General features: G+C 42.6%; 1 protein-coding gene across 1 annotated transcript in view; it reads right to left on the bottom strand.

Moving 5' to 3' along the window:
- Positions 1–15360, bottom strand: part of LOC143296612 (myosin-VIIa-like) — a 220551-nt gene that overhangs the window by 151006 nt on the left and 54185 nt on the right. The window contains exon 5 of the mRNA XM_076608641.1: positions 12208–12316. Within this exon, the coding sequence (XP_076464756.1) occupies positions 12208–12316 (109 nt within the window). The remainder of the gene's footprint in view (positions 1–12207; positions 12317–15360) is intronic.

Genomic DNA, 15360 nt, shown 5'->3' with positions numbered 1-15360 from the left:
AAGAAATCCAATGTTCTGATATCGACCCCCCTCCTCCTCTCCCCCTCCTCACCCCAACTAATCCGCAGTTCATAAAACATTCGACTTTTTTTTTTTTTAACTGAAATATCTTCCTACTCAACTTGATTTGTTGACAAGCAAACGCGAGTAACAACCAGCGCGCGCGCACACACACACACACACACACACACACACACACACACACACACACACACACACACACACACACACACACACCGCAAGCTATGATATCACTTATTAGTTTATTTCCTTCCTTTTTTTCTCCCTACAATTCGACATTCGATTCTTTCTTTGATTAAAATCGGACATTCGATCTTTTCTTTGATTAAAATCGATTCCATCTTTTGCACTCTTATTGCCCTCTTTTCCCTTCTCCTCCACTTGATTTGCTGACTAACAAACACGAGTAAGCCCTAGCACACACACACACACACACACACACACACACACACACACACACACACACAAAGAAAAAAAAAGAGCTAAAGCCATTTCATCACAAGAAACAGTTGCAACTCACGTTTCAAATTTGTTATAAGAATCTGATGTTAACATGGAAGAGTTAGCTGCAAAACCACATCACACTCCTGTTCCTTTTTGGGAAATGTTGAAAGCAGATTTTTATATCAGTTATTCTAAAACAAAAAAGGAAGAAAACATCAATATCACGCCAAGTACTGTCAGAATTCATATAGCAGAAAAATATCAGAACGATCTCCATATATTTACAGGTGGATCTGTTCTTGATGACAAAAATGCTGGTGCGGCTTTCTATATTCCTGCCTTTAATGTTGAAAAATCTTACTTTATTGGAAAACATTTCCATATTCACGGCTGAGCTATCTGCTCTTATACAAGATCTGAACTACTAAGTATGCCATCAAATGGTTTTCTCGAAAACAGCATTCTTTGTTGATTCGAAATCAGTACTTTATGCTCTGGAATTATTTAGCCTTGAAACAAGACCTGACTTAGTTACTGAGGCAAATGTGAGTGTGTGTGTGTGTGTGTGTGTGTGTGTGTGTGTGTGTGTGTGTGTGTGTGTGTGTGTGTGTGTGTGTGTGTGTGAGTGAGTGAGAGAGTGTGTGTGTGTGTGTGTGTGTGTGTGTGTGTGTGTGTGTGTGTGTGTGTGTGGTGTGTGTTTGTTGTGGATACTGTCTCTTTCTAGCTTATAACATCCATTTCGTTTCCCCATTTCTGATTGTCCTATTTCTCTCCTCCTCCCTCTTCCCCTTTTTTGGTATGTCCATGTCTGTACACACAAGCAGATCCTTTACTGCCAATATTGCTTTTGTGTGAAAAGACATAAACTGAATAACGAACTCTATCACGGGTAAACCAAATGGTAAAACATCAACTTTCCTATTTGCCAAATGGCAACCGCGTTCTTATTCGCCCACCTTACCAATCTATGATATCATATAGGGACCCGTGGATAGGGAAATGGGGAGGATATATTGGAAGAACACGAAATATGTTCCCCAGAGTATGACAAATCCAATAAGCGAAAGAAAACACTCTACATTCTCTGTCAGTTCCATCTCGGGGCCTCTTTGGGTAGCCAGATCATGAAGAGAACGTGAGAAGCTTAAGTGAAAGGAAATGGTGATTTGATCGTGCTTTATCCGTTTCTTTTGTTTGTCAGGTTTCCTCCGTGACAGGCTGAAGCCTTAGCCGAGTGCTTATAACGTTGGACTTTCAATCATAAGGCCTGGAGTCAGATTCCGGTACCGGCGCCCAGTGGACTTGGTGTAGAGATTTTTTCCCCCGATCTTCCAGGTCAACGATTGTCCATTGCTTCAATCGTCTTAAAAGTGTGAACACAGTCATGCAAAGGGATAAAACTGAAAAAATGTTAAAGCGTAAGACATAAGAAATTAGAATTTCTGAATTATTGTGCAATGAATTACACATATGGGTATTTGCAATACCCTTTCTTCTAACGAGCAATGTATAACCATGGGAAAAGTTTTCTCGCGAGTTAAAGATCACACAATCTATGTCAGTGTTCGGTGGGGTTGGAAACAAGTGTATACCAAGTGTGTACATCCCCGAAATTGGTGTATGGCTGCCTACGTTGCGGAGTAAAAACGTTCAAACATGTAACAAGCCACCTCGCAGATAGGATCTTACGTGGAAGTTGTAGCCCATATAAACAATGAATGAAAAGAATGAGGCATTCGATCCTGTCAACATCAATAACGTCTCTTCGTTTCTGATTGCCCCTCTTTCCGTCCTCCTCCTCATGTATCGCCAACCAGCGAACGCAAACTCGAGCGGGCGCACTCTGGGCAAGAACGCACGCACGTGTGTTCGCGTACGTACACACAAACACGCACATGCATTCTCTGCTGTGATAAAAATGGTAAGCATCCATCAGCCGTTTGCTGCTTAATGGCTCGTCTGGCTTATCAGCACGCAATACATTGCATGAAGAGGGGGGGGGGGGGTGCGTAGGGAAGCACGAGAGAGAGAGAGAGAGAGAGAGAGAGAGAGAGAGAGAGAGAGAGAGAGAGAGAGAACTCAGCACTCAGGACTCAAAACGTTTTTATTCAAGGATTAGGTTTTTATGCATAGCCTCTTCTTCCTATCTGTCCTTGTCAATTTACATCTATTACACACATAAATGAAGGTAAAATGTATTCAAGCAGAAAGACATACATAATAAAGAAACACACACACACACACAGACACACACACACACACACACCTCACACACATGAGAGGGAGGGGGAGAGAGAGAGAGAATAAAGGAAAGATGTTCCATGGCTGACAAATTCAATCAGCGACTGAAACAAAAACAATATGTGTGTACAGTCTGCCACCTCCATTCATCTCGGATTCTGTCTGTTTAGGAACCTCAGGTCAAGAAGAGAGCATGCGAAGCTAAAATGAAAGGAAATCGTGTGTTGCTAAAGGTTGGTTTGTTTATCCGTTTTGATTATTTTCTTAATCATGCAATATAATCACCTCCGTTCCTCAATATTAAATTCGTCTCGCTGGCTTTTATTATCCTTTTTTTTCCCCTCCTCATGCCCATGAGCATAAACAACATGCACGCACGGGCGCACATAAAAATAATCATCAGTCTCAGTATTCCTTCGCACAGGCTCATCCCGCTCATGAGCTTGTAACTTCTCAGAAAAGATGATTATGGAAATAGAAGACTGACTTGGAAAAAAAAAGAAAAAAAAGGAAGGTTATTCCTGGACTCTGATAAATCCTACCAATCAAAGAGTATTTCTCAGGAAGTTCAGATAAAGAAGCCGATTGTAAGAAATTAAAGTGAAACGATGTTCTCTCTCTCTCTCTCTCTCTCGTGTGTGTGTGTGTGTGTGTGTGTGTGTGTGTGTGTGTGTGTGTGTGTGTGTGTGTGTGTGTGTGTGTGTGTGTGTGTGTGTGTGTGTCTGTCCGTCTCTCTCTCTCTCTCTCTCTCTCTCTCTCTCTCTCTTGTTTGACATTGTGGATTTTTTTTTCTTTCTTTTTCTTCTTTTTACTTTTCGGAAAAAGGGCTGTTTCGTTTGTCTATTTTGTTTGATGTTTCTGTTGTTTCCCCTAACAAATATCTTAATATTCTACCCTCTCCTTGACACTGATTTCATCGCTACATTTCTAATGGCCTTTCTCTCCTATTTTTCCTTTTTCCGACTATCAAACGAGTGCATTTGCGAGTGTACGAATGTGCGTAGGCATGTATATACATATATATAAAATATATGCATGCATGTGCGCTAGCGAACACATACACACACACGCGCGCGCGCGCACGCACACACACACAAAGCACATTCTCCCCTTCAATGAGATTGCGACTTTCGCCCTTCTTCCCATCTATGCCCGGTGGCCATTTGTAAAAGTCTTCGGTCAAGATCTTGTCTGTCCGCCGGTTTATCAATAACACATGTAGACAGCCCTGAGTGGGGAAACGGGGGCAGATAGACCGGACATTAGGGGAGGAAGAAAAAAAATCTAATGAAAATGTTCAGCGAGTCTGACAAATCCTATACAAGAAAGAAAACAATCTTTATATTATCTGCCATCTATCTATCTTGTGGGGGCTTTTCAGAGAGCTGAGATCAAGAAGAGAACGAGTGAGGCTGAAATAAAAAGGAAATCGTGTCGTGAGATCGGGTTTGTCTGTTTCTTTTCTTCTGCTCTGTATTTCTACAGAATCTCTCTCGGCACCTTAACAACTATTTCATCTCTTCGTTTCTCGATGTCCTCTTTCATGTCTACTATTTATCATGCGCGTGTGTATAAACGCATGCAAGAGTGAGCGCTCACGTACACACAGGCAAATGCTCTTCTGCGATAAGATTACTGTCAACATCTTCTCGTTTCTGCCAAATGGCTGTACGTATGTCTTTGCCGAAGATTCTGTCTGGCTAATCATCCTGTAATGTAGAGACAGGTGGATAAGGAAATGGGAGACTTCGTAATTAAATGAGAAAAACACACACACAAAAAAAAAGGAAAAAAAACAAACAGCTGTTTCTTGCCTGTGACAAATCCAGTGGAGAAAAAAAAAGAGCATTCCACACAATTTAAAGAAAACGATCTCCACAGACTTTCGATTCCATTTCAAGGATCTTTTCGGTTCTGGAAGAAAAGGTGAGAAGCTTAATGACAGATTATCGTACGTTTTGATATCGGTTCTATTCTTTTCTTTACATTTCTTTTGTTTCCCTTCCTTCTTTCTCCACTCATAAGGACTGTCGATCCTTTCACATCAATTTCGTTTCTTTCTCTGTTCTCTTTCTATCTTCCTCCTCCTCTACTTCCTCCTTTGCTAACTAGATAACGCGAACACGAGTGAACGCACGTAAGCACAAGTGTATATATAATATGCATGCGCGTGTGCTTATGTACGTGCAAAACGCACGCACGTCCTCAACTGTGGTTATAAAAGCGGTAAGCATCCATCTGTCTTGTTCTGACAAATGGCTCATCCGACACACCAACCTGTAGTAACAAATCATATAGGCCTTTGGAGAGAGGTTGATCAGGAAATGCAAGATAAGTTTAAACAAATGAAATTACCAAACAAACAAAAAAGGGGGGGGGGGGTGTTTGTAACAATGTCTTCCTGACAAATCCTACATGTTATCAGCAATTGAAAACCATTTTCTATCCAGTCTATCAGTCCCATCAATATCAGAGTCTATTTCAGGTAGTTCAGAATGATGAAGATGGGAATGTGGAACGCACACACATTACACCACCCAGCAACCCACCCCTCATCACATCTCCGCAAGCCTTCCCCAAGTAGACCCCCTACCACACACGAAAACCACCTGACAGGACGGAACCTATTTCTTCACACGTCAGCAGCTAACTCTGTGTGTGTGTGTGTGTGTGTGTCCGTGTCTGTGTGGTTGTGCATACGTAGTGCGTGCGCGCGCGCATATGTATGTGTATGTGTGAGCGTGCGTAGTGTGTGTGTGTGTGTGTATGTGTGTGTGTGTACAGGAACTGGAGAGCTAAAACTGGATGGACGACCCGGAATTCCAACCTGAGAGATAAACTGACAGGACGAGTCTGCCACCGGTAATGTGTCTTACATCATCAGCACAGAGTATCCCCCCCCCCCGGCCCCTACTGCCTCCATCCCTTCTGTCCTCCCCTCAACCCCCTCTCCCGCCTCTCTCTCTCTCTCTGTATATATCTCATCATCCACACCACCACAGTAAACGAACTGCATCAACATCCGCGACTGTAGATAGACGATTCCCACATGTATGGGTTCGCCTGGAATTTTCATGAAAAATTAGTTTAGTAAGGTTGTGTGCGTGGGGGAGGGAAGGGAGGGGGGCGCGGGGGGGAGGGGGGGGATCATTTACAGCTTAGTCTTTTGTGAAGGACTATGACTCTCAAACTAGGAGGCAAAACTGCACTGGCTCCTAATGCTGCAGCTTTGGGGGCTAGTTAGCCTTTTACCATCCCAACGCCGACTGTCCTAAAACCCTCTTGGCCGAGAAGAGAGGGGATGTAGCTTGGGCAAGAAACTCTCCACTACAATCAAATTTTAACCCAGATAATCGGGTCAGCAGTTACCTCCTCTGCTGTTCTGATGGTCACAGTCGAATACGACTGTCCATAATATTCTGTGTGTGTGTGTGTGTGTGTGTGTGTGTGTGTGTGTGTGCGTGCGTGTGTGTGCGTGTGTGTGTGTGTGTTATGCAACGTCATTTTTTTCATTGTTGCTGCCCGTTGTGTTTATTTTATGCACGCCTATTTCTCTTTTTTTGGGGTGGGTGGCTGGGGGCGGGGGGCGGGGGCGTGGGAGGGGTGGGCGTGGGAGGGGTGTGCTGTTTGATCTCTTCTTTTTTCTTTCTTTTTTTTTTTTTTGGTCTTTCTTTTTTTTCTTAATACTTACATGCCAGAAAGATCAGAGGTGGGGAATCTTGCTGAATGAATACACTATGTCTCTAGTTCAGCAGTTCAAATCAATTTCAACAACGAATTTCAGTATCAGAACAGCCTAAATAACATAGTTTGGATTTAGCAAAACGTGATGGATTTCATCGATAAAGTTTTATGAAAGAGCAGCTAGAATAATGGTTCTGTATATTTCTGTTGTTCACAACTATTTCTTTCAATCAAGATCTTAATGTCCGCACGGCCGTCTTAACTCACTCAGTACGGCCAGTCCTCTCTTCTCCTCTACACAGACCCCTCGGATGTCCAGTGGGTGTCTCAATGCCCCAACCTTTAGCTTCCGTCGTCAGAATTGTGGTATTCTTTGTCAACATTCACCTCTTCAGTATAAGAGCCTTCCGCTTGCAATATTTTGATGGTGGTAATTGGGGTGAAACGCTGTTAACGTCGTCTCTTTCGCCGTTCGTATGGAGAGAGTTAAAATGGCTCTCCTCCAGTGAGGTCCCCTCGCGTATCACCCGACGTTTCTAAAGCGTGAGATTACATACAGCCCAGCTTCGAACTTACATTCCAAAGCTGGCCAGTTCGAATGCCGGCTCCGCTCCATCCGGTCTCCCAACAACCCACGCAGTGAACGGAAATGAAGTCCAGTGTTATTCTGATGGTGTTCAGATTAAGTCCCTTCTCCACCCCTTCCATCCTACCCATCGACTTGTATTGCTATACATTTCCGTGGTCCAACAGCCTTCCAACCTCCTCTCCATCTGTCTGTCTCTGTCTGTTTGTCTGTCTGTCTCTCTCTGTGTCTTTCTCTGTCTCTCTCTCTCTCTCTCTCTCTCTCTCTCTCTCCCAAGGCTGGTTGTGTCTCAATGCTTCAGAGATACAATTGACAGGAATGCTTTTCCCTTGGAGTGAATGACATTTTTACATTGTTGTTGATGTGAGTAATCTTCCTAATAAGGTGCTTTAAAAAAGTAATAAAAATAAAAATAAAATAAAATAAAATAAAACTTAAGAAATCGAGACCAGCATAGCCACCAAAGTGTTTACCCAAAGACCAAACGTTGTTGGATTTCCTTCTGACTATTTTTTAAAACAACTTTTCAGCCCCAGAGATAACGACCATGCGATCGGGTGGGTTAGAAAGAACATGATCTGATTTCATTTTCGCCAAGCAGTTTCGATACTCTCAAACTGGTAATATATCTATATAAAATCAGCTGACCCCAACCTCGTGTACCGAAATACACGACTGCATAAATTTCGGTGTTCCTTTCTTTCGTCGAACTGAATTTGACAACCTATTGACTGCCCGTTCTCCAGGCCTATGTACTAAATAAAACGTTGGACATGCGTGTGCACACTAAAAGACCTATAGTTAGTATTAAGGAACTGAGATTGGGGATTGGGAATGCAGCTGATTATGACACCTTTCACAGATGGCGAGTCCAGCAGAAGGAATTAATATAGGAAGAGAGAAAAGATCGGTTTGACCGAACCTCCGTGGCGGCACTGACAAACCTTATTCGGTTGTGTGTGTGTGTGTGTGTGTGTGTGTGTGTGTGTGTGTGTGTGTGTGTCTGTCTGTCTGTCTGTCTGTCTGTCTGTCTCTCTTCATTCATCCGATAACTAAACAGGGTCGGATCAACTTGCGCATTAGCACTGACAAAAAAGCAATCGTGTGTGTTGAGTTCTCCATCCCTCTGTCTCTCTATCTCTCTCTCTCTCTGTCTCTTTGCCTCTCTCAGTCTCTCTCCCTTCAATTCAGTGTTTTATAAAGCACTGCAATTAAGAGAGACACTTATTTCTTAGATTCACTGATAGTTTGTTGTGAAAGACGTTGCGTTGTTTATATTACCAATTGCAATGACACATGTAAAACTGTTATTACCCCCTATTCATATGGGGCTATGGCCTTAATTGAATAAACCATCTTGAATCTTGAATCTCCCTTCAATTCCTCTTTCTCCCTCCTCTTTCTCTACCTTTCTCCCTACACCCCTCTCCTTCCCTCTCGTCTTTCTCCCTTTCTCTATACTCACTTTCTTTCTCCTATCTCCCTTTCTCTCAACCCCCTTCTCTCTCATCCTCCCTCACTCGATCGATATCTCAGGGTCTGGGAACTTATCATCTTTTAACATTAGCGCTGTTAAAAGAGCAAATCGGATCACATTCACAGTTTTGTGTAGAGCTAGCTCGCTAGCGCTCTCTCTCTCTCTCTCTCTCTCTCTCTCTCTCTCTCTCTCACTCTCACAGACACACTACCTACAAGCATAAAAAAACAGAAAATATACATAGGCGAACAGGGGGGAGGGGCATGAGGAGTGCAGATGAAGCACTCCCCTCTCACAAGTGAAGCAAAAAAACAAACAAAAACAACAACAAATGGGAGTGGGGGGTGGTTGGGGAGGAATTCCCATCCTGACAACTGCAAAACAAACATACGTCTTGTTTCTCTCTGCAAACGCAATCGACATCGCTGACGACTAGTTAATTACATGCCAACAGATATCTACACGTGAGGCTGGCGAGAAAAAGAAATAGAAAATAAGCCCTATTAAAACAAAACCTTTAACAAAAAAATAAGGAAGCTGAAAAAAAAGAAACAAAACAAGAAACTGTTTTTTAACTGAAAAAGCGAACCTAAAACTGCGGGACGAAGTGTCCATTGAAGATGTTTTCCTTGCGCACACCCGAACGGATTTCAAAACATCTACCCAACGAGAACAGACAAAACAAAAACTCTAAGACGGTGCACTGAACCAAAGACTAACACTTGGACAGCGATTGCACTGTACGGCCTTACGAATGTCCGGTACCTTGCACGAGAGAGAGGAAAGAGGGAGAACGGCGAAGGTGTGTATGTAGGGTGCGGGGAGCATGGGGAGTGAGGGATGGTACACAGCGCTGCACTTCGTGTAGCTTCGTGTAATATTTGTGTATCTCAGACCTCATTCACCACACTTAATTTCTCTGATTGAGATAAAGTTACTCTGAGTCTGATTCTGATTTCGATTCCCGGGTAGTCCACTGACAAATACAAGTACAGCGTCAGCGGAGTGGATAAAACTGTACGCGCGCACACCATGACGCCACAGTCAACCCCCAAGTTACCCCCTCAAGACAAAAATGGTTCTATGGAGTTGTTTTTTTTTCCAAGTACGCGGAATATGATCTGTGTGTTACAGATAAAACTGTTAAGAAAGTTTGCACTTTCTAAACCTTCGTTAAAGTCTCTCTCTCTCTCTCTCTCTCTCTCTCTCTCTCTCTCTCTCTATATATATATATATATATATATATATATATATATATATATATATGTGTGTGTGTGTGTGTGTGTGTGTGTGTGTGTGTTTGAAAGAGATCCGAAAAGATAACAAAAGAGAAGGGATATAACATGGTGTCTGAATTATTATTTGTGGGTGCGTGATAGGAGGGCCATGAATAGTAACACGCACGCGCGAACGCACGCATGCAACTTTGTGGTCGAACTGTTGTTTGTAATTTGAACATTTTAGGCGTTTGTGTAACAGGAGAGCGCATAACAATATCAAATACTCGTTGGTTGAAGTGTATGTCGGTAGAGAGGGAATGATCGATCAACGGTGGCTCTGTTGACACGGTAAACCCGCTTCACCAACAACCCCTCTGTGGTTAGAATACCATCATCGCCTGATAAGTGTGACATAATTTGTGTATGTCACCAGCTACTCGGCACTGTATGTCACCACCAACTCGGCGCAGGGTCTATAATATTGACGTGGACGCGCTGATGTGATATGTAATAGTGGACTGCAGACGGGGTGCTGCGAGTTTAGCATAGCTATCTGTGTACCCCCACGCGGTTTCCTGAAATAAAACATGTCTCGTCGTGTCTTGCTATCGTGGAGCTGCCTGTCCAATGCATCTGGTCAAGTTGCTCATTGCAGTTGGCGCTGGTGCACTCGGAATATTGCCTAACTAATGCATGCTGAATATTGTCAGCTTCGACAGCATAATGCATTGCTTTGGAGAGATTTGGCTGTTTTGTCATTGTGGTGGCTGACATACTGTATTATGATTATGTATTTGTATATTTCTCTTTTTTCAGACGACTATTTATCAATCGTATTGTATTTCTCATCCACCATCTCTTTCTTTTCATAATATATAGCGGAACATCCCAAAATGAAATATATCATTTCCATCATATACGCAAGAGAGTATTCAAAGAATATCCTTATCCATAATACACAACAGAAAGCACCCCCAAAGAAATGTTCCTCACCACAATATATATATATATATATATATATATATATATATATATATATAACAGAGTAACCCCAGGAAAGAAATCCCGAAAAAGACATATCGATTCCTTTCCATTATATACAGCAGAGAACCCGAAAAAAACACCTCCTTATTTCAATATTCTACAGCCGAGTAATCCCCCAAAATGAAACATATTTCCATAATATACATCGGAGAATCCGGGTGGGGAGGTGGGGGGGGTTGTTGGAGGAGAAATAATATACAACAACCAAAAAAGGAATATCTATTTATTTCTATAGTATACAGCAGAATAACAAAAAAGAAAAAGGAAGAAGCATCTACCGAGTACCTAAAAAAAAAAAGGAAGTATCTATTTCTTTATTTCCACAATACACAACATCTACCGAATACCTAATAAAAAAAAATTAAAAAAAAGTATCTATTTCTTTATTTCCACAATATATAACATCTACCGAATACCTAAAAAAAAAAAAAAAAATTAAAAAAAGAGAAGTATCTATTTCTTTATTTCCACAATATACAGCAGCTACCGAGTACCCCGCCCCCCCCCCAAAAAAAAATACACACAGGTCTATTTCTTTCGTTTCCGCAGTGTACAGCAGACTGCAGCCAATCACCAGTTCCATCAGGGAAAGGGACAGGGTGGCTGTGGTGTGGCAGTGCGGTGATATTGAAGGTGTGGAGTCGGCCCGACATTCGTGGCGGTCAGGCGTGGTAATGAAGAGTGATGGGACTGGGCGGCGTGAACTGAATATATATTGAGAGAGAGAGAGAGAGAGAGAGAGAGAGAGAGTGTGTGTGTGTGTGTGTGTGTGTGTGTGTGTGTGTGTGTGTGTGTGTGTGTGTTTGGGGAACGGGAGGGGGGGGCGGCGTTCCACGACTGTGATGGTGTTCCTGTTCCACGCTTTCAGAGCCAATGTGGCAATACTAAGTCAAAAGTAAGGAACAGGGGAGGGGCGGGGCTTGGGGGGGGGGAGGGTGGAGAGAGAGAACGAGGGAACGAGGGAATAAGTAGAAGAGAAGCCAGAGAGGCGGAATGAGTGAAAGGATTCCGAACAACATCGAGATTGACACACAAGATTCTGAACATCAGCAAATCAACACACACACACACACACACACACACACACACACACACACACACACACACACACACACACACCATAACCAAACCAACGAAGCTATACCCACGACAGCATAGGCTCTTAACCCAATTACCAAGACTCACTCTACACACACACACACACACACACACACACAAACCATAACCAAACCAACGAAGCTATACCCACGACAGCATAGGCTCTTAACCCAATTACCAAGACTCACTCTACACACACACACACACACACACACACACACATCCGCACCCACATCCACCCACCCCCTCCCCCACACGCAAACACACATCCACACTGCACCCCAACCAAGCCACCTAGCCACACACCCATACAAACCCTGTCAATAATCCCCCAGACCACGTAGGAAGGAAGGTAGGGAGGGAACATATTAATGAATTCAAGGACAACTCACCAAAGGCTTCCAGCACCGTGTTCGCCTCCAGAATCTGTTGCTCTGTCCAGAAGGACGTGTGGTTCGTGATGGAACACAGGTACTGCAGAATGAACTTGGTCGTCTCCGTCTGCAAGTCAGCAGAGCACCAACAGCAATCAGGGGAAGAAGAAGGGTAGGGGTGGGGTGCATGGGAGTGTGGGTGTGTGGAGGTGGCGGTGGTGAAGGGTTGAGTGGTGGTGGTGGTGGTGGTGGTGGGTGGGACATATATCAGTTATGTCAGTAATGATGATAGGATTATGATTGGATGATTTTGGTCAGAAACTTTTTTTTTTTAATCTTAGGGGATGGTGGGTGTGTGGGGGGCGGGGGGAACGAGGGGGGGTTGGGGTGGGAAGGGGAGTCTCTCTCTCTCTCTCTCTCTCTCTCTCTCTCTCTCTCTCTCTCTCTCTCCCTCTCTCTCTACCTCTCTCTATCTCTCTCTTATCAGAAATTACATCCCCTTGGCATAACAGCTAGAGCTCTTCAAACTATTATCATCAAATTGTCAATCAAACAATCAATCAATCTCTCTCTCTCTCTCTCTCTCTCTCTTTGTCTCTCTCTCTCACACACACAAACATACACAAACGCACGTGCGCACACACACACACACACACACACACACACACACACACACACACACACACACACATGTACATGCATACATACATACATACATGTATACATCCATGCACGAACACTCAGTACATGCACACTTGTCCATTTCCGTCCTGGTCATATGAGCAGAGCGACAGAATGGCAGGAAACGTATAACTTCTAATAATTAATGGATGTTTGTGAATAGTTATGAAACCCAAAACTAAATGCCAACAACCAAACCACAGCCCTTCCAGAGAAGAACTATGTTAAGAAAATAGTTGTTTCGAGAAAATGAAGAGATTATAACAAACATACGAGGAAAAAATATGTGCTTTTAACGATTTAATAAGTTGTTAAAAAAAAATTCATAATAAAAATGAAAATTATGATCTATGAAAAATTATAGAGGTAGAGACAGACAGACAGACGGACAGATCGATAAAAGCAAACTATAGATAGTTAGATAAATAAATGGATATGTGCTATGTGTAAATGCGCTTAATTTGTCTAACAGGAAAATGAATTAGCGTGTGTGTGTGTGCGCGTGTGTGAGTGAAATAAATGAACGAATGCACAACAAGAACGGCAACAACAAAAAGTCATCATACATAAACAAAATGATAAAAAGCAAACCCAACGTCATCCTTAAAGCCTGCACGTAATCACTCAGACAGGTCTACGCTTGCGCATGCCCATGCCCTGTCCATATTTATTGTTTTTCTCACCATTGCTAATAACTTCTCTTTTTCTGTTTCTTTCTTTTACAAACTGCCAGGGCAAACCCAAGATTCCAAGTTATATAGGGCTGCACTCTTGAGGTTTAGGGACGTAGTTGTATGTGATATGTTTTTTGTTGTTGTTGCTTTATGTGTGTTTGGTTTGGTTTGTTTTTGGTTGTTGTTTGTTTTTGTTTTTTTGTTTTTGTTTTTGTTTTTTGTTGTTGTTTTTTTCGTTTTTTGGTTTATTTGTTTTTTGTTTGGTGTTGTTGTTGTTTGTGTTTGTTTTGTTGGGTTTTGTGTGTGTGTGTGTGTGTGTTTTGGGGTTGTTGTTGTTTTTTTGGCGGGGGAGGGGGGGGGGGCGGTTAGGGGGTGTATTGTTTTGTTTTATTTTGCTTGTTCTTTCTTCTTTTACGTTCTTTTTCTTCTTCTTTTTTTTTATCTCTTCTCTGATAGCAGACGGAATTCCGAGAACTTTTACGGCTTCTTCAACCTCCCTGTCTGCCTGCCAGTCACTTCAAGAGTTCTTATCTCTCGAGCTAAAAGGAAAACCAAACAGTTTTATTTTAGGAGTTCGGGACTTGGCAGGGAAAAAAAAACGAGGGCTCCATTGAAGTTCTCATTTTGGCTTGTTGGCTTGTTTGTTCCATTGATTTCTGTCTAACATGAAGTTGTGTGCATTGTTATTTTTAAGCAAAAAATGTTCTTGTACTAATTTCTTCTTATTTCTTTCTTTCTGTTTGTGCATGTTTCCTGTTTGTCTGTCTTTGTTGTTTCTTTCCGTTTCTCTCTCTCTCTCTCTCTCTCTCTCTCTCTCTCTCTCTGTATAATAAATTATAATATATATGGATATATATGCATATACTGTATAAACACATATATACATACATATATCCACCTTATATCTTAATGCGCGCGCACACACCACACACACACACACACACACACACACACACACACAAACACACACACACACACACACACCACTCGCACAATATTCTACCTTTCTTAACTCAGCCCCAATCATTTCTCCCAGTCTTACCCCACTGAGTACAGATGTGTGTAATTTTATGTTTACTATGCAGATCAATGTCATCACCCAAAAATACGACTTTCTCCATCACCCCCAACGATCTCCCACTTCTCTCCACCACTACCAACCCCAAGGTTCTTTCACCAGCCCCAAACGCTGCGACCTCCCATTACATCAAGGCCCAACGCTCAGCTGATATCACAGATTGACATGAGCTTACATTTGGGCCAACAGCTAAGTGACAGCTGTGTGATCAATGGTTTCTCCATTGCAACAGGAAGTCATTCACAGCTTAGTCTTTTGTGAAGGACTATGACTCTAAAACTAGGAGGCAAAATTGCACTGGCTCTTAGTGCTGCAGCCTTGAGGGCCAGTTGGCCTTTTGGGAACTATACCAAAGCCGACTGTAATTTTAAAAAAAATTTAATTTAAAAACTCTTTTGGCCGAGAGAGTGGGGATTTACCTTGCGCAAGACACTCTCCACTACAATCAAGTTCCAGCCCAGATAACGAACAGTTGCCTCCTCTGCTGTTCTGATGGTCATAGTTGGGGACACGACTATCATACACTATCATACTCTTCCTCTCCTCCCCTACCCATCCAACCCACCACCCACCAACAGACAACCACCCCTACTCCCTCTCCTGCTCCGTGCGTGTAATCTGATCAGATTTTTACCATAAACAGGGGAAAAATTCAATCAAAAACGATTCCGAGTATTTTGCACTCTACAAAATAATAACGGTCTTCCACATATATATCCAAATTACAGAAAAAATATC

Source organism: Babylonia areolata, chromosome 21 (assembly GCF_041734735.1).
Source record: "Babylonia areolata isolate BAREFJ2019XMU chromosome 21, ASM4173473v1, whole genome shotgun sequence".
Classification (NCBI taxonomy): Eukaryota; Metazoa; Mollusca; class Gastropoda; order Neogastropoda; family Buccinidae; genus Babylonia; species Babylonia areolata.
The sequence above is the reverse complement of the archived record's forward strand: the minus strand, read 5'-3'. Positions and strand labels throughout refer to the sequence as shown.